This window comes from Ixodes scapularis, unplaced genomic scaffold (assembly GCF_016920785.2).
Source record: "Ixodes scapularis isolate PalLabHiFi unplaced genomic scaffold, ASM1692078v2 PGA_scaffold9__187_contigs__length_104089568, whole genome shotgun sequence".
NCBI lineage: Eukaryota > Metazoa > Arthropoda > Arachnida > Ixodida > Ixodidae > Ixodes > Ixodes scapularis.
Window position 1 is genome coordinate 48630125 of NW_024609884.1, and position 22920 is coordinate 48653044.

At 44.6% G+C, this 22920-nt stretch overlaps 2 protein-coding genes across 2 annotated transcripts in view; one reads left to right on the plus strand and one right to left on the minus strand.

The window, feature by feature from the left end:
* The window catches only part of LOC121833785, an 86165-nt gene that overhangs the window by 37066 nt on the left and 26179 nt on the right, over nt 1–22920 (plus strand). The gene's annotated exons all lie outside the window — the stretch shown is intronic.
* Nucleotides 5403–7051, minus strand: LOC8034073 (elongation of very long chain fatty acids protein AAEL008004). Its single transcript, XM_002407631.4, has one exon. The coding sequence runs from the start codon at nt 6966–6968 to the stop codon at nt 6153–6155; it is 816 nt and encodes a 271-aa protein (XP_002407675.1). The 5' UTR covers nt 6969–7051; the 3' UTR covers nt 5403–6152.

The following is a 22920-nucleotide window of genomic DNA, read 5'->3' on the forward strand; positions in this document are numbered from 1 at the left end:
AAAACTAGTATTCCCTATTCCGTATGGTCAGGCGCACAGATTCCGACGGATATGCTCGGACGAGGGTGACTTCAACGCCAATTCAGGCCACATTCGGGGCGCCCTCATCGAGCAAAATTATCCGCCACCCGTCATTGACAACGCAATCGAGAGACCCAGGGCACTAGACCGCGATAAACTGCTAACTGGCACGCCGCCGAATCGAAGTGAGGTTCGTAAAAATAACTTAGTCTTAACATATTCAAACAACACGCCTAACATCAACAACATTCTAAAACAATATTTTAATATTATACAACAAAGCGAAAGGCTGAGAAATATAATTCCTTCCCCGCCGCGCGTGGAATTTAGGCGCCCTAAAAATGGGGCCCATTTTCGCCCGTTTTCGGTAATTGGAGTATTAGAGCTCAATGTATTCAGGAGCTCTGTCGGCCGCCATTTTCCAATTGAAAATTTCGGAAAATCACTTATAACTTTTGAATATGATAAGGATTAGTGCATGAAACTTTGGCATCTGGTTTGAACCTCTATCGCTACATTTTGACGGAGAACGAGAGTTCGGCGATGCATAGTTCAATGTTGCGGTTAAAAACACCCTGTAATTTTTTTTCTGAACATCCTGTACTTTATTTTTACGGCGACACATGTGATTTCTGAGGCCTTAACAACGCTGTTATCACATGAAAAGAAACTCACGCTTGTACATCCCACGGGAAATTGCGGAAAAATGATAATAAATTAGTATATACCTGCCTTCTCTGCTTACATAACCGTTTGTGCCCTTCTATAGCTACGAGCGCACGAGGCATTGACAAAGTCGCCTTCTTTACGAATACAGGTTAAAGACCTAAGTTAGAAGTACCGCACTGTCCAAATTGCCCACGTACAGTGGGACGTAATTTTAAGGCAGACATAGTTTTCCGCTGTCTACGCGTCCATACCATAAATGGGACGTTTGAAGCCAAAAGAACCCGAATCTATCAGATGCGAGGCTGGAAACTTGAGTAGTAGTAAATTGGCCCTACCAAACGAAGCGTTGCGTTGGTGTTCTGCTCGGCAGAAAAAGCGGGAACCCGACATTGGCGCCTTTTCACATTAGGCAGTTCAGCCTAAGGGTCTGTATAATACGTAACGAGACTGTGTGTTTACCTCTTAGATAAAGCAGGGATAACCGATTGTGAACACTTGAGTGGTAACATTGAACATGTCTGAACCTGCATGAAAACATCAGCCCTCTCGGCCGTTCAGTTGATTATAAGTCACCGTTTGAAGCACTCGTGTTTTATGTTGTGTACCAGAAAAATGCTCAGTTTAAAAGTCGAGCAATGAACTTGAACAAAACATCACCGAATCTCTTTAAATGCTTACTGAGAGTTACAGGGAACACTGCATGTCTCGTGAGATTATATTAGAGTGGCATAAAATATTCAGTGAAGGACGTGAGAATGTTGAAGGTGATGAACGCCCTGGACGACTTTTCACTTCAAAAATCGAAGAAAATGTTGAAACAAGCTATCCGGGTTGTTTAAAAAAAAAATAATAACGGCGACTCAGTTTAGGATAGCTGAAGCTCTGTACATTGAAAAATGTACCGCGTGGAAAATTTTGCATGAGGATCTCAACATGACAAAATTTTGTGCCAAGATGGTGTCCAGGGATCTCACACCAGAACAAAAAGAGAGGCTCAAGAAATTTTGCGCTGACTTTCTGCAGCAACTTGAGGTGAACACGAACCTTTAAGAAAAAAATATCTTCACTTGTGACAAAACGTGGATCTTTCAATACGACCCTTAAACAAAAAATGCAGTCCATGCGCAGTAAAACATCGTCATCACCAAGGATGAAAAAAAAGTACGCCAAAGCATTCCAAATGGAAGGACATGCTCATCGCTTTTTTGACATCAATAGCGTAATTTTTAAAGAATGGGTTCAAGAAGGTAAATCAGTGAACCAGCTTTTGACAAAACTGAGAGGAAGAGTCAGAAAAAAAAAATAGTCCAGAACTCTGGAGGAATGATTCATTCTCTATAAACAGAATACGCCTGCTCACACAGAACTTTTCGCTGAAGGAGTCTTTGGCCGACAAACGCATGGTTACACTTGAACATCCTCCAAATTTGTCATATTTGGCAAAATGACTTTTTTTGTTTTCCCTAAGGTTAAGATCGGGGCTTAAAGAAACACGATCTGAATCAACTGATGAAGTAAAGAAGAAAACGGCAGTCGTGTTGAACCAGCTGACAGAAACTGATCGACCCCACGCTTTCAGCCAGTGGAAAAAAGGCTGCAATAGTGTGTGGTTGTAAAAAGGGGAAGTATATTGAAGGGGGACCAGCATTATAATTTTAATGCCTATAAACAAAGATGAGTTATTGTGTCAGTCTCATAATACAATTAACAGACCTCGTATGTTGAACATCAAAGTTTAGCATCTACATTGGCATCGCACATGAGGACATTGTAAAATACTAGTGGATTGAATGATATCCGCCGACCCCGTGCTTTTGTTAGCTGTGTCGTGCTCTGTGCTTAGGGTACGGAAGACAGCACGCTGGATTGCTGAGTGGCTTGGTTACTATTATGTTACTTTCTTGAATCTTTCTAACTTCGTGACAAACTGAAAATGCACAGCACAGTACACAGTTGAGAAAGTCGTGAAAAATCGAAACTCATGATAATATTATAAGTGAACAATATCTCTTGAGCGATGGTACAATTTGATTGCCAGTATAAGAACACGCATATGTTAGTTATAATTGGAGGGACAACATATAATACGGAGTCAGGCAGGAGTTCAGCGCGTTAGCAAACTCTAGATTTACTGTGGCGGTAGTACGAGGGAGATATTCTATAAATTTGAATGCTGAGGTCAAAATCTTTTGTTGCAATTCTTCAAGAAACAATATGCCAGCTCGGGAAAACAAGACTCGAGTGACTTGATGCTCAATCCGCGACCAACGGTGAAACGGGAAGCTTGCCTAGCAGGCGCCATAGCAATGCAACCACTTATTGTTTGATACTTTTTTAAAACAAGTATTGAGCGACCGCGGAAATTTTCCGTGCCACGTAAAGTTCTAAATGAGGCGGTTTCGAGAAAGAAACTGTTTCACTATAAACAGAATAATCTGCCTCCACTGTAAAAAAGAAAAAACAAATGCGGCAAATTACTTTAGTTGCGTTGGGATAAGAGTTTAGTGAAATCCAATAAATGAGACAGCAGAAAGTTTCCCCACCTAGTGGAATAATTCTCTCTTCTGAAAGCCGAAACACAGCTTCCTCACAGCCACACGCACGGATTTGAATAAGCGAAAGTGTTAACGTGGCGTGAAGTGAAACAGACTGCGTTCTAGGAATATTACGAGACGGTAAAGAGATTAGTTCGGGAAATAGTACGTGGAGAAGCACCGCCTTCTAGTCCCGGTAATTTGAGGCAAGCGCAATATTGTTAGTGCAAGCAGGAACTCTGCACGCCGAGCCGCGGTGTCGAAATAAAGAGCTGGTAAAAAACGAGACAACTTTATCTATTATTATTCTATGCGTCCAACTCTTTGCTCAGCCGGTTACCAACGAGCTGAATTAAGTAGCGTCCGTGATGCGCGGCATTCTGACGAAAAATACTGATCCCGCGATCACACGCACGTAATGTTGAGACAAGCTCCTGAAACTTCGATTTTAGAAAATAATGGCTAGTCAGCGAGCAGGTAAGGTTAGGCAATTTAACAACATCACTTTTTTTTTTTCGTTTAGAAGTTGGCTTACTTAACAACGAGGTATATTGACAAATATTCGCGTCCTTGCTTTTCGAAGATTTTTTTTTTTCCGATTTAGACGGAAAGTTAGTGATTTCCCGTATGTGTTGCTATCTACAGTGTGTCACAAAAGAAAATTTACACGGTCTTTTTTACCGCAAAAATAAACTAGGCATCGCCGAACGCTCCTTCTCCGCCCAAAGGTAGTGCTAGAGGTCACAACCAGACGCCAAAGTTTCAGCCCGATCTGATACCTCATTTAGAAGTTATAAGTGATTTCCTAAACATTTCAATGGGAAAATGGAGCCCATGTATTCGAACACTCCGTCGGCCGCCATTTTTCCATTGAAATTTTCAGAAAATCACTGATAACTTTTGAATAAGGTGTCGGATCGGGCTGGAACTTTGGCATCTGGTTGTGACTTCTAGCGCTATTTTTGGGCGGAGAATGAGCGTTCGGCGACGCCTAGTTTATTTTTGTGGTAAAGAAAAACGTGTAATTTGTTTTTTCGTGACGCCCTATATTCTAGCATGAGCGAGATTCGCACGGGGTAGCGGAAAGGAGATTAAAAGTAGAAGTAGCGTGTGTTTAGTAACGCGAACTTCGTGATATGGTTGGCCTAGGCAGCGAGCTAATCACACATCAATAATATTTTAAACGTGCATTTGGCTTTAAATAAATCTTACAAATGTAAGAAGTGGTAGGTAGTCCAAAGCTTATACACTCGCACGACAAAAACACACTAAAAGGAACAGGCTCGTGAGAGAGCTGAATAACCTTTCAAAGTTGGTAGGAACAAATTTGCGGCAATCGCGAAAGAGAAAGAAAAAAAAAAGGGGGGGGGGGGGGTAAAATACTGATAATAATATTAAATCCAATTCTACACTTGACAAGAAACCAGCATGCAGGTCGACATGAATGATGACTTTTAGACTCAACAATCAACAAAAAAAAAAAAAAAATACCCAGGAAATAAAGTATAAAGTATAAAGTGCGTTCATCCTTATAAGTCATGAATTTCGTCCTTGATACAAACTACCACAGGTAAACATACCACGCAAACAGTTGTAACCTTCTCGGTTGAAGGCATTCTTGAATTTTAAAATATTTGAATCAGAGAATGCACTACAGCGCCAAGAGGGCTTTTCCGTCAGAGTTACTCGGAGCTCAAGATTTTGGGTAAAAGCATTTCACGAGCACCCAGCTGAAAGATATCATTATTAAAAGCTGAAAATCCTTTATGAGGGTTAAAGGAGTTTCTGCTTTCATTGACAGTCACAGTAAAACCCTTTTACACTGCTAGTTTTATTATTATTCAACTATATTCACGTTGTATCTAAACAGATCGCAAAACGACTGAACATCAAGCATAATCTGTATACAATTTACTTCCATCCAAAAAAATAAACCAAGAAAAATTAATGTTTTGACTCACCTTTGTTTTTGTTTTGTTTCACTGCCGTCAGCAATAGTAGGGTCGTCATCCCACGATCCATACATGTGTGAAGGATGATATCCGCTGTCGTGGTTACCAGCCGCCTGGAAGATTGAGCCTGCAGATATGGCCCATATTTTGAGACCCCATTTATCGTGGCATTGTGAAACCACAACAAGAATTCGTGGTAGAATCTCGAAATAGACTCTACAGAAACTAGAAAAGATAAACACTTTTATTTACAATGCAAGGTCATCAGTATGACTGCAGTAACAAAAATGGGGCACGAACATGAACAGCAACAGTAACTATTAACTAACTAGCACACTCCCCGTTTAAAACAAGAACAACAAAACCATCTAACATTTGTTTTGTTGAAGAACAATTACCGGTCATTTCATTCAAGTCATTCGTGGAACCTGTTCAGTATACGCTGGCATTAAACAAGCAGCATCCAGAGGAGCCTGCTCGCACTGGTGTATGATTATGCCTACCGCTTTTTGACTATCTTACAAGCATTCACTTTTATGGCAACAAACTATTGACTGAATCTAGTGAATAAAACACAACCATCACAATCCTACCACCCCAAACAGAACACCGCCTTCAAAATCCCGCTTTCTACGCAACAGAAGAGTAAGACAGGTGGCAATGGGCAACTTTGGTCCGGCATAAATCTTGTCAACTGCAGATCATCTACATCAAAGTGTAATCCCTGAGATCGCTTGCTTATCGATGTACCTGGTAGCATACGACCTCGTACGTTTCAAAGCGTGCCGCAAAAAGAAACAACAGAAAAAACGGACACATCTAGAGGCTGCGCCTTGATGCGATTACATCGCTTCGAGGTGCAGCAAATAAAGCGCGTGCTTTGCAATACAGAACTCTCACTAACGTTGCTGAGCGCCTCTGAAAGTTAAGCAATCGCTCTCGTGTACGTTTTGCCAACCGAGTCCAGCGCAAGGTATCACTGATCTTTCTCCTTGGTATCACGCTGCTGACTAGAGGTTCGGCTGTAGGACTTAAAGTAGAAGCGAATGAACAAACCAAAGAAAAATAAGGCCTGTGGTATAGTGATTAACGAGTGCGTTTTCGGATAGTTACATTCCTTGATTACGGGGATCATGCAATGAATGAACATAATTACAAACTGAACCAGCTGAAATTGCGTGAGGTACCGCTTCCACCAAAGGTAAGGTCGGGCTGACGGTCCCAGCAGTGAAAGGAAGTAATACGAGTACATCACGACATGGACGAAGCTGTTGAGGGCCAATCCGAGTGCTACCTGCCCGTCCGCGCCGTACGCTAGTCCGAACCACCCGTTAAACACGACCAAGACGTGATGGATGACGTGAAGGAAAGACACATGAGAGTCCTTCTTGCGGAGCACGAAGAAGATGGTGTCCAGGAAGTCGGCGACCCGCACCCAGAGGTACCACCAGCACAGTTCCAGGAATTCCAGCGTAATCTGGTCTCGAGCTTCATAGTTGATGCCTTGGCATATTATGTTGTAGCCGCCGCCGAAGTAGGATCTGGTCAAAAAGTTGACCACGAAGTAGGCGTTCATGAAGACCATTGAAGCATTGTAGAGCATAATGACTGGCTTCAGGTTGTCGAAGGCCTTGCGACTTTTCATGAAGCGTGGCCCACCAATCTTGACAATGTATACATAGCTGAGCAGCAGCGTGGCCAGAAACTGCTTGCTGCCGACTAATGCCCAACCAAGGGTGCGCGGGTCGCGGCGCAGAAAGACTTCGGCTGCAGTCATGTTCGCCGACGACATCCCGGCAATTTCAGTGGCACTCGGCAGCAAGGATGGAAGGACCCGACCTCTCCGGTGTCAGCCTTTGCTTTGGGAAAGACGAACCTGGTGGTATGGAGGTATACTCACCTTTATTTAAAGCGATGGAGAGGAGAAAGCGTCAACGATGGGGAAGGAGGTAAGTTCTATTACTCTCGCTTTTTGTTCGCGTGCCTCGCAGCGAACTGCTTTACCGAACACCTATGCAATAGAACTGGTTTTTTTCAATCGCTCTTCCTCCGCTCTTTCCCGCCAGCTTATCAGGCCTTCGACTATTTTTACTGCGGCATGAGCGTAGTAGGGGGAAACAGAAAACAATCTTCTTATGACGTCCGTGGTGCGATTCCCCGTTTGTGTACAGTCGTACGCGTTTTTATTTTTATTTTTTTTATCTCTCCACGTCTTAAAAAAAACGAAGAGACCTTCGCGACTATCGAGCCATTGTCACATGTTTCGTATAGTAAGCCTCGCCACACTTTTTTGTTTCTAATTAATGGGCTTGGGTGTTCCTCTCGTTTTTATTTTTCACTTTTTCCTAACGTTTTGATTGGGAACGGTTCTGCGACCGTGCAACCTTAACCCGGCAGATGGAAGTCCCCTTCACGCTCCATGTGTAATTTAGCGGGCGCGACAAGGCAGCAGACGATGAAAGAAAAACAAAAAACAAATAACTTCTTTCTGTTTTTTTTTTTTTTTTTTTTTTTTTCTCTTTCGTTTGCTTGTTTCGCTGGCTTCAACGACCTTCCATTTGCTCGTTCGTTTGTCTTTCGAGAGGCGCCGAGACACCAGAGACGACGCTTGAGCTATGACGCCGGCAAGTGACAGCTCCAGCTTTTCCTGTTTCCGCAGCATTCCGAAATTGACTGAACCGAGGTGTGTCGCTGAATGGACTTACGGGAAGACGCACCTTGTTGACGCAGAAAATGTACACGCTTGCCTGAGACAGCACTTCTTTACCTTACCGATTTTCTTTCTCACTTTCCTCCAGTACTGTTTGTGGAATGAAGCATAAAAAAAAAAAAAAGTCAGATTGTGACAACATAAAAAAGTGCACGCGACGCCAATGTGCGTCAATCCGCCCGTACCCTTTACAGAAAGGTCGCGTGGCTATGGACACTGGTCACGTGCAATTGATACTTCGCATGCTCAATGTCCACACTCGTAGCTCTTGCATATTAGCAGACAATGACCTATGCTCAATTTCAGGGGACTCCTTAAAGCGATTCCTGACTAACAGGTGCTGCTAGAAGATTTTCATAGATGAAACACCTTGCATTTGTCCAAAGAGTAAACTTATACCACATCCACGGCCCCTCGACCCCATCATCCGATACCCTCTCCCGCTGCCCCAGGAGCGGCCTGCCGATTATTCATGCTAACGAAGGAGCGCTTATGACGGGAAGAAGTCTTCCGTCTGCTGTGATGGATAGTGAAGGGGGGGGGGGGGGGGGGGGGGGGGGGGTGAGACGGTGAAAGCCAAAGGCGTGGTGCAAGCGTTGGACGCGGCCAAAGTCAAGGCGTTTTTACCGCTCCACGGCATTTATCTTCGCTCGTGTGAGCGGTCTGATTTCTCGGTCGTTTCATATAGTAATTTTAACAGGTGCAGGGGTTTAATTGGCATTGCGAAGAACGCAATGCATGAAAATTGTGGCGTGCCGTGTTGCAAATCAAATATGGCAAGAAACTTAGATGTCTGATACCACAAGGTGCCGTCCAAATAAAACTTTCGGAATGTCTGGTTGCGGAACATTACACGGCAAGGAGCTGATAAAGGGATCCGGTTGCAGCCAAGATCCAGGGCCATTGTGTGCTCACTATCGACGACTCAGTAAACATTGATCACAAATCAAGCATGCAGATGACAGCACCATATATTTCTTTCGGGATATAACATTTATGGCATTATAATAACGGCGAATCTCTTTATATATATATATATATATATATATATATATATATATATATATATATATATATATATATATATATATATATATATATATATATATATATAAAAGCGTAATGCGCGTAATGGTTTGAATTTGTTAGTAATTAATTACAAACAACATTAAAACAAAAGCTGTTATATTCAGGTCAAAAGGAATACATATTACAATAATGAGGCATTCTCACTATAGGCTCATGCCGTTAGAAATACTGTAAAATGTGAACGGTCTTGGTGTAAGTTTTAACAAATACATGCGGTGGGACAAAGCAGACCAAATGATAGAGAGCTGTTAAAGATTATAGGTGTAGTTGCAAGCACACAAATACATTACCCTCGTTTGTGCTCTGTCTTATTTATGCCTCTTTGACTTGTGTTCGCCTTAATTACTTTTTACTGGTACGAGAAGACAGCACACTTGCACATATTCATCTTGTAGGTGTATCGCAGAAAATTATTGGTCTTGTTATACAATCAAAGGTATGACAGCCACACAGTCATGTTGTTGGAAAAATAAGTATTGTCCAAATTACAAACTGATTATAAATTTGGTCTAGTATACAAAAATACTTTTAACAATTCCGATAGTAATTTGCTTCCAATTTCTTCGCTGCAATTAAAAAGAGAGTTCGTATGCCATTCTTTATCTCAATGTCTAGACAGTCCCGCGCTCGAGGACAAACTGTGGTAATGAGATGCTTAAACATACCTTTCCTAACGTGTGAAGTTATTTTTTTATAACTTGGGGATCGAGGGGTTGTGCCAGGCGTCACAATATCAGAAGTGAAACGGAGCGACCTACAGAAACGTTCGCATTTGAGTCGCGCCGCACGTCAAAATTGGAATCTGTGGTCACTGCTTCTGACTAGTCTAAGATCCCCGCCGCAATCGCGTCTGCGCTTCCGGCACTGATGGCAATAGCCATGTCGGCTTGCTTTACCCAGCAGTGTCCTCGGTCACTTCTTTGTTAGGGACCCCCCGGCTCGCAGTCCTCAGGCTGCCACTCTACCCTCAAACACGCACTATAAATTCACGTTTCCTGTTTCGCCTTCCACGAAGATTCAAGACCGCAGTAATGCTAACATTATTTTCGCGTAAAGCGAAAAAAAAAATTATACAAATGTATTTTTTATTTTGGTTTTAAACTTGTAAAACACAATCAGTAAAACTTATATATATATTTTCCGCGTTGGAGATAGGCTTGAGAGTGTGGTAAGCTGATTCTATTGACTGTAGTTAAGCACCTTGTATTAAAATTAGCACTCCTTTTTACTTCTTTGTTTAAGTTGAAAGGGTTCCCTTGAAATCGCTGACGACACAAGTAGCTATAGCCGAGTCTGCCAATCACGTAGGTCATTGTATCGTAACTCATTGTACCGTAGGTTATTGTACCTATCAAAATGAACTAGAAGACACAGCGGGATAATGGACACAACACAAAGAACGGGACAGCAACACTTCACGGTGAACAAGTCTCACTAATTTTGTTTATGGTCAAACTCTCTTAGGATTTCGACCTCTCGGGCTCAATGCTTTCGTCGTTGTTCAGAGTCGCCCTCATCCGATATTGATTGCTAACGGTTCGTTAGTTATTTCTTTAAACCCACTATATAGAGATCTTCATAAAGGGACGCAGGCAAGACATAACACGACTGATGTTGTAAATTATATCTACTAAACGCTTCACTGAACAGGCACCTCGTTGCCTCAAGTGTGATATCCCAGTGGAAGAGGCTAGCTGATCAAAGAGTGACAACAACTGTACCTAGAGGCAGGAGGAACGCTGAAAAGAACGACTGGTGCATGCCATTCCCATTTGCTACAACGTGACTCAAATGCAAAGTACAACTAATGAGACTTTTACTGCGCGGCTGCGACTGCCGTCTATTACAAGAGTGCCCGGAAAAAAGGTGGTGCAGAATTTCGCAGTGTATCAGATCAGAACCCTGCAAGATATAAAACGAGTCGCGTTCGTGGGGAATTGTTGTGAATACTGTGATGGGATCATACACTAACTGGAGCTGAGTAAGTCGGTGAAGGGTTCTTCGGTTGTGAAGCAACTTCGGTCGAATTCGCATTTGAACCCCTAATCAACGTGGTAGTTATAACCCAAGGAAGTTTAAAGGTAAGAGTAGCCACCGTCACGAGAAAAATGAAGGATCAGTAGTTGAGTGTGTTAGCCAACGGTGGTGTTAGAGTACCACAGCTCGGAGCACATGGAGCGCAAGCTCGCGCTTCAGAACCGAGGGATCCCATGGGCTCAGTTTTGCCCCTCGTCTCTTTCTACCCAGATGATCATCTTACTGGAGTGTGATCTTGTATCACTACTGCACGATGCACGTTAAAGACTCCAGGCTAGCAGTAACGCTGCATTGGCTAAATTTTTCATCTACGGTGTAAACCACTATTCTCATGACGTCGAATATGACGTATGACGTCGAATAAAATAAAAATGTAGCGGAAGCGCTCTCACAGAGCACGATATCCCCTCTGTTTGCCTAAGCTCACTTCTTGAATTTGCCCTTTGGTCTTCCCATTTTCAACCTTACCTCGTTCTTTTTTTCTATTTTTTTTTTTTTTTTTGTTGTTGTACGCGATTTTATTGATTGTTGTAGCAAAGCACCGCGGGAATACTCATGGGCTCCTTGGTGGTTTATCTTTTCGAGCCATCCGCTCTTTTGACACGAGTTGTTTCAGTCACATTGTTCGCTCTTCGCGTAGAATAAGTGAGCCAACTGCTCTGACCTACCTTCCCTGTCCCAACTGAACTGGATTAGGCTGCGTGGCGCAGTGTCGCCCGAGAGAAAGGAACGAGAGCAGTGTACCGCGTCAGCTCAATCCCCGGATTTCGGGGAGTCCCGCCGAACTTCGTAAACACACTCAAGGCCAATTCCTCATGGCGTTGCCTCCCCCTCCCCCCCCCCTCTCTCTCTCTCTCTCTCTCAGGCTGCACCGTGGTTCAAGAAACCCGACAGTCGTGCTACCTGTGAACGCCAGGCGAAAGCTATATATGTCTCTCCGGCGAGGTCGAATACCTTTACCTGAGCAACGTATGCTAACGGGTTTCTTTCATCCCTTTCTCGAGAGAAGCAACCCGAGCGCTGCCGTTGTCTTGGCATGAGCCGATGTAGCATTAAACACGCTATGTGCGGCCCCGAGTTACGCAGTAGCGAATGGTTTGACCGTCATAAGAATCGACTGAATTGATATAAGTGCGTAGTTGAAAGAACGTAAGCGTCGAATATACAAGCCCCGAATGGATCTAACTTGATATAGTGACGGACATATTTTGTAGATGATACCGTACTTTCTGACTAACTGTTTCACGACTGCGAATTTCCGTTAGCTGCATGCTCTAGGTTACGAGAGCCCGCTGCTTCAGAAGATCGAATCCAAGGACGCTAAGTTTAATAACAAATGTCCACAAATGTCGTTTGCCGGCCCTATCCAGTATTGGACGGCTATACTGACATTCTTGCTTTGGTAAATTGTACATAGAGATATATATTCAGTTTTGACATTTCTGTATTGCTGTGTCAGCCGATCATGATTTTCTGCTATAGAGTAATATACTCACACACTAAAGGCTGACCTCCATGGAGCGAAAAAAGGGATGAATTTCGCCCGGTGGCGATCGCTCTGCGCGAGGACGGTGAGGACAGGGGCTGTCGCGCCGCGCTCAAAGCAAGCGTGCCACAGGGCAAAGTTTCTCCTTTGTTCGTCGCATATTCGCTTTATCCGCAACTTGCAGTGAATATAGGGGACGCTGCGGAAATCAAAGATGGCGGTCAAAAGGGGAATTGGTTCGCCGTGGGCATCACAATTGATTGATATCGTCGTTTTCTGTGACAGTTATTACTGCGCGATCGACTCCAGTGTTTAATTAGTCCGTTTTTAAGATGCACGGGCAGCTAATCAGACATTTGAAAAATAAAAAAAAAATATATAAAAAGAAACGTTGTAGTTGCAGGCCACGCAACGCAAGGATGAAAAAAAATTGGCAGCGGAACGGTCGAAGGGGGGATCGTTTCGCCGTGGGCACTGCGTTCCAGCGAGACCAGTCTTCCCTGGTGCGGTGGGCAGTCGATTTTTCTTTTATGACGCGCGGGCAGCCAGCACATTTAAGGACATCCACAGCTGACTGATCGCTCAACGTAAGCACGAACGAATGAGAGTCGCGGCAACTTTGACACGCCGCTATTCAGCAGTACGTCTCATCGATACTAGACGAGGCGCCGCTGTGTTAAAACGCAATTTATTTTATGTCGCGATTTCTTTGACGTGGTAAGCGTTGTTCGCCAATAAGCAGTACAGTACAGAAGACGACAAGCGGTCTGAAACATCTTGCGAGACGAGCGAACGAGCCTTGATCAATGCCGTGCTTGGGTAAGCGCGGAAAACGTTCCAACCAACGAACCAGACAAGCGGGCTGAGATCATTTCAGTTTTGTGAACTGGGGGGAGTCTGAACTTGCAGGTGGTCGGAGCACACATATTTTGGTTTGTGCTATGAGATGGAGTGTGAACGAAGTACTATCGCTGGTCCAAGTATAAGCGGCAAGGCAGATCTTAAGCCGAGGTTACACTGCCCCATCATACAAAAGACAGTCTTCATACAGGTTGGAAACGCGAGTCACCGCGAGATCCACGCTTCGAATGCCGCATGGCAATGAGTTCAAGGACCGTAACGAAGACCAAAAGAGGCAGCAAAAATAGAGGAAGGAAAAGAGGAAGCCAAAAGAGAAATCCAAAGCAGAAAAGTGAAGGGTCAGCGTTAACGTTTCCCGAAGGGGGACTTGTGTAACGTTTAACAAAAGTCATGCTAACGCATTCCCTAAAGATCCCCCAATGGATCTTCCTTGAATATTGTTCACGCGCATATTACAATACGGTGAACCGAACTTACATTGCCACTTTGCAAAACCGTCGTCGGGTCGTTACATTGCCACTTTGCAAAAACAAATACTCCCTCCTACAGAACGTCCTCGCACATATTTTGCTCGGTACCATAAACATTATGTGCATTACGCACATAGTGTTTACACCCGCACCCGCACCCGCACCCGCACCCGCACCCGCACCCGCACATCTAATGTCACATTCAATTGGGGCGCACCACACCGCACCGCACTGCACCGATGGACGCGTCGCGTTCACATGGTCGTGTCGGTGCGGCAGCACTACGTTCATTTGGGACTTGGTGCGGCGCACGACACCGGCGCGTTGCTGCACCTGCTGCACCGTCGAAAGGAGACCGTGCAGCTTCGCGCACTGCGGTCCGGTGCGGCCTTGAGCTACCACTCTCCGCTTCTTTCGGCCCTTTCTTTCCCTCGCTTCGTCTTCCTCGTCTCGGTAAACATGGCGGCTCGGGAGACTCTCGCTAGATGGCGCGCGCCGCCGCCCCACTCGCGGCGGATTTTGTTGAATGGTCCACCCGTTCATGTTTTGCCCTTGAAGTGACCGCGCCAAGCGCGTTGCACGGCGGAATGCTTCGTGTTCACTTGGTAGTGCTAGGGTGCCTTCATGTGCGCTTCGCATAGGGTGATGCCAACTGCCTGTTTCCCTTTCCCACACCCTCGTCCACCGCCATTTTGTTCCTCTCATTGTTTTCCCGTGCGCCGGAAAGTGGCCTTTGTGTCCATCGGTAATCCCATCCGAGGGGGAAAATGCTAATCCTCCCTCCGTGGGTTCCACAACGCTGCTCCGAACTTCTGAGATAAGGTGCTTGTTTCCGGGAGGGTTATAAGCCCCACGGATTATCGCCGAGGAACAAAATGGCTGCTGGTTTGTCGGCGAGTGGTATTACAAAGGATGGCATCACCCTAGCAAAGCGCACATGAAGGCTCCCTAGGTAGTGCATCATACGCTGCACCCGCGCGGTGGCGCGGCCTTGGGGGCAGCATTTTCTCGGTGCTGCGTGCGCTCCAATTGAATGTGACATAAGCAACCTGGCAGCATCACTATTTTTCCATTACGACTGCAATCCACAGAAACTTTGAAAACACCCACGGCTGTTGTAACCCACTGGAAAAGTTTAAAGGAGCTGTGCAACGATATTCAATTGGAATGTTTTTCTCTCTACGCGAGCTTACTGGCACACCTGGGACTCAAGGATACTCACACGCAACGCCATTGGCCAAGAAACTCCTTCGTTGCGGTGTAATTTCAAGGACAAAAGCGATCATTTTCATTCAATCTCTCCTTCGCAAAATTTCATGACGTAACTCGGGGATCGCAGTACACCCAAGTGACGATATTTGAATGCGGTTCATAGATTGGACCCGAGCATTGCGTGGGCACTCGACTTGGGCTCGTGACAATTGCTAGCTCGAGAAGCATTCGGGTTGTGACCCGTGTCCAATCGCTGCAACGACGACAACAGCCGAGCCATAACAATGTCTGGAACTCAGCGCGTGTCCAGCGCTTTGCCAATCCCAGCGCGTGGCTATGATCAACACTGGCGGCATATAATCGGCTCCAGATCACGTGGCCGCTTGTTCTGGCTGCGAGTTGAGGGGGTGAACGCTGCTCGTTTTTCTTAAATTTTTTTCTGGGACTTCTATTGCGTGGGGTGAAAAACGAACGCGTGTTTCATAGGTCATTAACGTTAGGGATCCGTTTTAAGCGGTATTTGTGCACAGTACAAAAATTGTTGCACAGCTCCTTTAATCTGAAGTAAGACCGATCGCTGTTTTTCTGCAGATAAGGGAAGCGCTTCGGAGTCTGTGGCTATACTTGTTTTGCAGTGTCAAAACCTTTCCTTCTAATTCTTTTCCTCCTTAGGTAAACACGCCCGAGCTGTAACGCAATCCGGTATAATCGCCTTCAACTACATCTGATCGGCCGCGTCATGACCGTTAACACATGCCGTTTATAAAATCACCTCTGCAATTCTTTCATCTCGTAGAAACAACAACGCAAATTTGACGTTGTTATTGCTTATACACTGAGGAGGAACATGTTCTGCGACTTGGCTTCACTGGTTGAACGCTGCGGAGTGGTCAGATAGCCAGCGCAATACACCTTAAAATCAGCAGTAGGTGCTCTGCCTACGCACTCCTTACTTTTCTGTGTGTGTGGCTTCGCGGGCGCCATAGTGGTATGGAAGCTAGAAAGCTCGCGCTGGGGGCGGAGCATCTACTGCTGATCTTATGTTGCAACAGACTATACCTGGATCTTGGGCGTGCATTACCCCGCCCGTCGGCGAACGTGCGCGGCCGCGCGTCGCTGCATTGTGTCACCGATAGGTCAAGCTTGCACATAAAATCACGAAGACTAGAGAAAGGGTTGGACACATGTACAGCTGCCTTCCTTCGTTTCAGTTGCGTGTGTATATGTTCATGTTCAGCTTAATTGGCGGCCATAAAACAATTTTTTCTACTTTCGCTAATTACTATACTGAAAATCACTGCCTAACGTTAATAACCGAATAAGATTGTCTTTTTTTTTTTTAAGCAATGGCAGTCGGCAAATAAATTCGAGAGATATGAGCATCGTTCATCCCCTCAACTTGAAGTCAGAACAAGCGGCCACGTGGTCCGGTGCCTATCCTATGACGCCAACGTTAATCATATAGCCACGCATTGAGGTTGGCAGAGTAGAAAACGCGTGCTGAGGGTTGAAAACCAGCCACTACCCGAGTGTCCACCGAGGCATTGATTGCTACGAAACGAAGTCGAGTGCTCACAGTTCTCGTGTTTAATCCATGAGCCGCACTCGGCTGTCGTCAGGCGGGTGGTTTCGATCTCACAGTTACGTCATCAGGCTTTGCGAAGGCGAGACTGAAAGAAATGGTCCCCTTTTATTCGGGCAATTTCACTGCTACCAAGAAGCTTCTGAATCAGTGGTGGTCTGTGCGAGTTATACTTGGGCCAGGGTGGGACAAGTACGCCTCTGTAAAGTCGTGAACACTCCAACCCGACATCGTTTCATGACTCCTTTAAAGGGACCCTGAATTCTAAAAACAAGTTTCTTTAAAGCCGGGATCACACTGTTCATCCATCGTACAAACGACAGTCTGCAAAAACAAGTCACGTCAATATCCGTGGCTCGAATGCCGCGTGCCAAGTTCCCTCCTTGAATTCATTGTCATGTGGCATTCGAAGCACTAATCTCGCGTTCGAATCTGTATGCAGACTGTCTTTTGTATGATGTATAGACCCTTTTCATGGCAAACGCCACCAGGCGGTGCTCCCGTCTTTGACGTTCCAGAGAACTTCCGGTTCATAAAAAGAATGAACAAAGCCCACCTTGACACCGCTGCTTGAAATATCGATGAAACGTTTAACCACCATTTCTCCAGGTGAACGCCAAAAGAACGAAGAAGCGCGAGGTCTGTTAAAAATGTTCGCATATTCTTGTAAACCAACTTGCCTCCTCCAAGAGGTTAAAGCGTCCAGCCGAGGGCCCTCGTTAAATCTCCACTTTGGTGTACGTGTAGCATTTATGCTTTCTAGCACCGGTGCACGATATAAGCAAGCTCAACAGGCTTGCAAAGACGGAGCGACCGGAAGTCGCTTGGGACACAAGCGGCAGTTCATGTTTCTAAACAGTAAAAGGGTCTATAAGCAGTGTGACGTCAGATTCAATAGGGCACGTATGGCACAAAATAAAACTAATAAAAAAAAAGCGGGATGTTTACGTTGCGAGACAGGTTTCAGCGATAGCGCAACATGCTTCTATTTCGAGGTGTCAATCATCTAAAAAAAATTGTTACTTTTTGGGGAGCTCAGTGTTCCTTCAACTTTATTTGGTGAAAACAGTGGCCGTCCACGTCGACATCCATCGTCAGGATCGGGAAGTGAACCCAAGATCCGGGGGGGTTCTGCGGCGGAAACTTTCCTCCTGCCGTACTCCTAGAGCAGCATGCCACCACCGGTCCTGCCACGTCCATGGGAATTTGCGAAAGTCGCCCTTACTTCTACCGAACTCCGGTCGTATTTTTTCTGACTTGGATGGGACGAGGGAAGCGCAAATTTTGACCGCAAGAGCACACGCATGTTGGGACCACCTTCGGAATGCACCTGCTGCCAAGAAAAGCTAATGAATAATTGTTTTTCTTTCTCCAAATCCCTTTATTTGTTTATCCCCTACCCTCCCTCCTATACCCTAGCCAGACCCCCTAAGAAAAAGATGACTTGATGCATAATATTCCGGTATCAAATGATGCGACTGGACGACCAAATTTGTTTCTAGCCGTCGCAATACAGCCGCGCTTCACAGAAGGTTTGCCTCCTCTTTGTGCTCATTCTTTCCCCGTCGTGGGCGGAGCCGTCAAAGCTTTGCGGTTTCCTTAGTTAAAGTCTGTCCTTCGTCTTTTGTCTCCTCCACATTTGTTGACATTTGTTGGCGTCATCCAGCGCTTTGAGCGGGCCATGACGTTCCGTGCAGTTGTCGTCTTCAAGGTCCGCTATACAAGAGCGGAGGAAAACATATTGCCTGCTGCGGCAACACGCAGTTTTCTCTGCTGAAAACGTTCCCCGTGAACGGCGCAGCCCCAAGACTCGTATAAAGAAAGGTACGTTGTTTGATTGGCTGCATATACGACTTATGGCTGTAAACGACTTTACTTGCGGCTTCATCTTTTGCGAATTTTGCAACCTCGGTTGCGAGGGTAATTCTCAGGCACGAAATTTCGCATTCGGGAGCGCCATGCATCTTTTTTTACCATGTGGTAAATATGCACTCGCGTGATGAATCATTCGCGGTGTTCTTTATACCATGAAATAAAAAAATAAAAAAAAGGTTTTCGCGAAAATAAAGTTGTTTACAGTAGTTTTCTGTTTTCAAACGCCGTAGATTGGAGCAGCTACAATAATAAAAAGAACAGCAGATGGCAGCTCCTGAACGTAGGATTGGTTCACGGCCCTGCAAGTTTAAATATGAATGGGCTTCGTATCGGTGTGCGACCGTGTAATCATCACTGTGTGACGCGCGTTAAAGACCTCCAGGTAGCACGTGTCATGCGTCAGCTACATATCCCTATGTATTGCTGAACCAGTAGTAGTTGTAGTAGTAGTAGTAATAATAATAATAATAATAATAATAATAATAATAATAATAATAATAATAATACACTTGTATTCAGGACACATTCATGAAAGCATACAAGAGTGCGGGGGCAACTAAATAACAATGCCTTGTGTGATGCCGCACAAAACATCATAGAAAAAAAAATGGAAATTTCATGAACAAAAGCAGTGTAAAGTTTGTCACACACAAATATCATTTTGTAAAACAAACTGAAAAAGTTTGGATTGTACAAAACTGGACAGGTTATTATGCACATACTGCGCAGATACTAACAAATAGGTACACGTTAGGCGACATCTCATTCGAGCAGGTGATGTCTCAGCATTCTCTTCAGTTGACGCAGTGAATTCGCTTGTAGAATTTCAGAACGCAGATTATTAAAGAGTTCAGGCACGTAAAAGTCGCGTGTATACTGTTTATATCTCGTTCGGGCGAAAGGTATCTTGAAAACGAAGCAAACAAAAAACAACGTTTTTTTTTTTTTTTTTTTTTTTTTAAATTGAGATGTTTAAAAGTAACGTAAGACAACAGTCTAAATAAAAACTGTTTTGAGACCGGGCAACTGGAAATGTCTAAAGTCGGGCAGTTGCATGCCGCAAGGAACACTTTTCAAAATATTATTCAAAATGCAGTCAATTTTCTCATGCCAGAAGCCGGAACAGTTTCCAAACACTATATGCAAGGGCATGGGTGACTTGTCTGCGATCTGAGAGAGGCCATAAGTGATTTTGTATTATATAGCAGAGAACAAGTACTCCTCAACTTTTTACAGAGGGACGTGAGTTGAGCATTCCAAGTTAAACAGCAGTTGAACAAAATTCCTAAGTACTTTACAGATTCAACATATAATAAAGGAACACACTTGCAAGATACACAGTTTGAGTTATGTAAAAGGAAAGGGAAATCAAGGCACATATTTAAGAGGATTATGAAAAAAAAAAGCTTAGTTTTGTTTGCGTTAACGTTCAAAATATTTCTTTGAAACCAATCCATGACTACAGTTGCAGCGCATTGCAGTGAGCGGGCAGCATCTTCGAAGTTAATATGTCGAGTAACAATTACAGTATCATCTGCATATGGATAAAGTTTGACTTGGGAAAGAAAAGTAGAAATGTCATTAACAAAGAAATTAAATAGGAGTGGAGATATGATTGAGCCTTGAGGTACGCCTGTCCTTAATGTTGTTCGCGGGCTCCGTGCCCCAGCTGCAATTACAAGTTGTAAGCGATCTGAAAAAAAGCTTAATAAAAAAAAAAGGGGGGGGGGCCTTAAACTTTGTAGCTGTAAAGCCTCTTCAGAAGTATTGAATCGCTAACGGTATCAAAAGCTTCAAATAATCTTTTTCCGTCTTTTTTTTTTTTGGGGGGGGGGGGGGGGGGGGGGGGGCGGGGGAGAAGGTTCGTCGCGTATGTTTTTTGCCCCCCGGGCAGTGCCGGCGGCGCGCCGCTGAGATAGAGAAAGAAAAAAACACGCCGTGGCGCCCACGCTCTTTGATTGAGCAGTGTGGCAGTGGCGGCAGTCAGCGATGCGATAGCGAAAGATAACGTGGCGGTGCGCGGACCTGCTGTGTACTACGGCGACGGTCTGCAGCCATGTGCGCAGGCGCAATCGCATCGTCATCCCGCGGCATTAAAAAAAAATCGAGTGGTGGGCGGTCAGTTGGAGCGGTGGGCGACAAAGCCACTGCCGCCCACCGTGGGGAGAACCCTGATATATATATATATATATATTCTTCCGTTGATGTATAGACGCTTTGTACACGCGCCAGAATACAGCCGCCATTGCTGACCTTCTCTTGTTTTACCGAGATACCGAGCCACTGAAATTGGTGTGGACGAGCCTTTACAAAGACCAATGCTGGGGAGCAAGACAGAATAAAATCTAAGATGTCAATAACCTGGCTTGCTATGATAATAATGAAGTGAAGTAAAAGTAATAATGGGGAACAAAAACTGAAGGTCAGTTATGGCGGCGCCCATGCACAGCTGCTGCAAAGCGTCTATAGGCAAAAGTAGGGTGCCAGACAGGGCAGCTGTGGGATGCTAAAAATAAAAATCTAATTTAATGGCAAAAGAAATCACGCAACAACAAAAGTAAAGTACCGAAAAAAGTTGTATTAGTTTATAAAAATAATTAAGGCTAGACACAAGAACGCTAGTTACGAGGAGAAAACTTAAAAAAGGACGGAGTAAAAGTCAAACTGAAACACAAGAACTTACAAAAATAAATTGTTATATGGAAAATAGAATAAAAAATAAAAAATAAATAAAATAAAGTATAAATAAGAAAGGGGCCTGACGTCCGTCGACGTTTCGACAGTGGCACTGTGGAAACGTCGACGGACGTCAGGCCTCTTCTTATTTATATTTTTATTTTTAATTTTGTTGTTGATTTTGTTTTTTGACGGACGGTCAGGCCCCTTCTCCTAATTTTTTTTTATAATTTTGTATTCTATTTTTTATTTAACAATTTATTTTTGTAAGTTCTTGTGTTTAACTTTGACTTTCATTCCGTCCTTTTTTAAGTTTTTTCCTCAGCGTAACTAGCGTTCCTGTGCCTAGCCTTGATTCTTGTAAACTAATACAACTTTTTTTCGGGCACTTTACTCTTTTTTTATTTTTTCGCCGTTAAATTAGATTGCTATTTTTATCCTCCTACGGCTGCTGTGTCTGCGCACCCTACGTTTGCATATATATATATATATATATATATATATATATATATATATATATATATATTGGACAAATTCGCTATTGCGAAAACTACGCGTCGCAACAAAAAAAGACTTGCGTTGTTTTGGTCCTGGGCCAGGGGCCTCTTTAGGAAAATTATTAAAGTCCGGGATAATTAGATTGTTAATTATTTTTGCGTAATTGAATTTTTAATATTGCGTTTAAGGGCATGGTTTCAATTAGAAAATTGCTCAGCATCATCAAAAAACACTAAATCAACAAACTGCAGAACGATAAAAGGCACGCGCAGCATTTTACGGCTTTCTGAAAAACCGCACAAATTTGACGGGTTTTTAAGTTTAGGTTTGCTATCGGAGCGCATCTCGGCCCCTACGGCACCGCGCCCCGTAGAGAAATAGTGCCACGAACCTCTGCTGCGCTGTCATTGTGCGACGCAGCAGAGGCTGGTGTCACTATTTCTTCACGGGGCGCGGTGCCGTCGGGGCCGAGTTGCGCTCGATAGCGAACCGAAACTTATGGTGAATTCCACTCGTAGATCCGCAGCGCTTTCCAAAATCCGCGAGGGAGGCAAAATTCTGCTCCGTGGGACCCACTGCGAATCGACGAGGGGAAGATAAACTTACATTTTTGGAGCGACCTCCCCCCCACCCCTCCCCACCGCTTCCCCCTCAGCGGTTCAAAATGGCGGCTGCTCGAACTTAACAAGCCCACCAACGCCTCAGCCGACTGATCTTTCCGACGACCAGTGACAACTTTGACTGCTTAGGTGCAGAAATAACACGCGACACAGGCCGGGCGAAATTATACGTACCACGGCGCCCATGTCACAAATAACGAAGACGTCCGCGTTCGGCACCGTCACGTACCTTTCGACAGCCTCGCAGCGGCGGGGCACGGACAGCGATTGCCAGCGGTGGAGTTCAGATTTCTGGTACGACTTTAATAAACACAGAGATAACAAACCATCACTTGCACGGTCGTTGCCTAATCTCTTCTTGCTTTATGGTACGGGAAAACAACGGCGGAATGCAGTGTAAAAAGGTAAACAATCATTGGCTGCAGAATGAACAGGCCTAACCTTGCTTCTGCCTCCGGCTTTTCTGTCGTTCTTTTTCTCGTTCTTCCTCACGATCACAGATGTCAGCGCTTACGATTTACCACGCTCCACAGCCCAGGCTTTGTATCCCTAATCTACGCGAGGTAGAAGCGTTCGAGCCGTCACAATCCCGCGTAAACAACCGACGCACCAGAACAAATCCAACTCG

What these genes read in the sequence shown, in the direction of transcription:
- LOC8034073 (XM_002407631.4), bottom strand. Translation starts at nt 6,968, where the DNA reads ATGTCGTCGGCGAACATGACTGCAGCCGAAGTCTTTCTGCGCCGCGAC.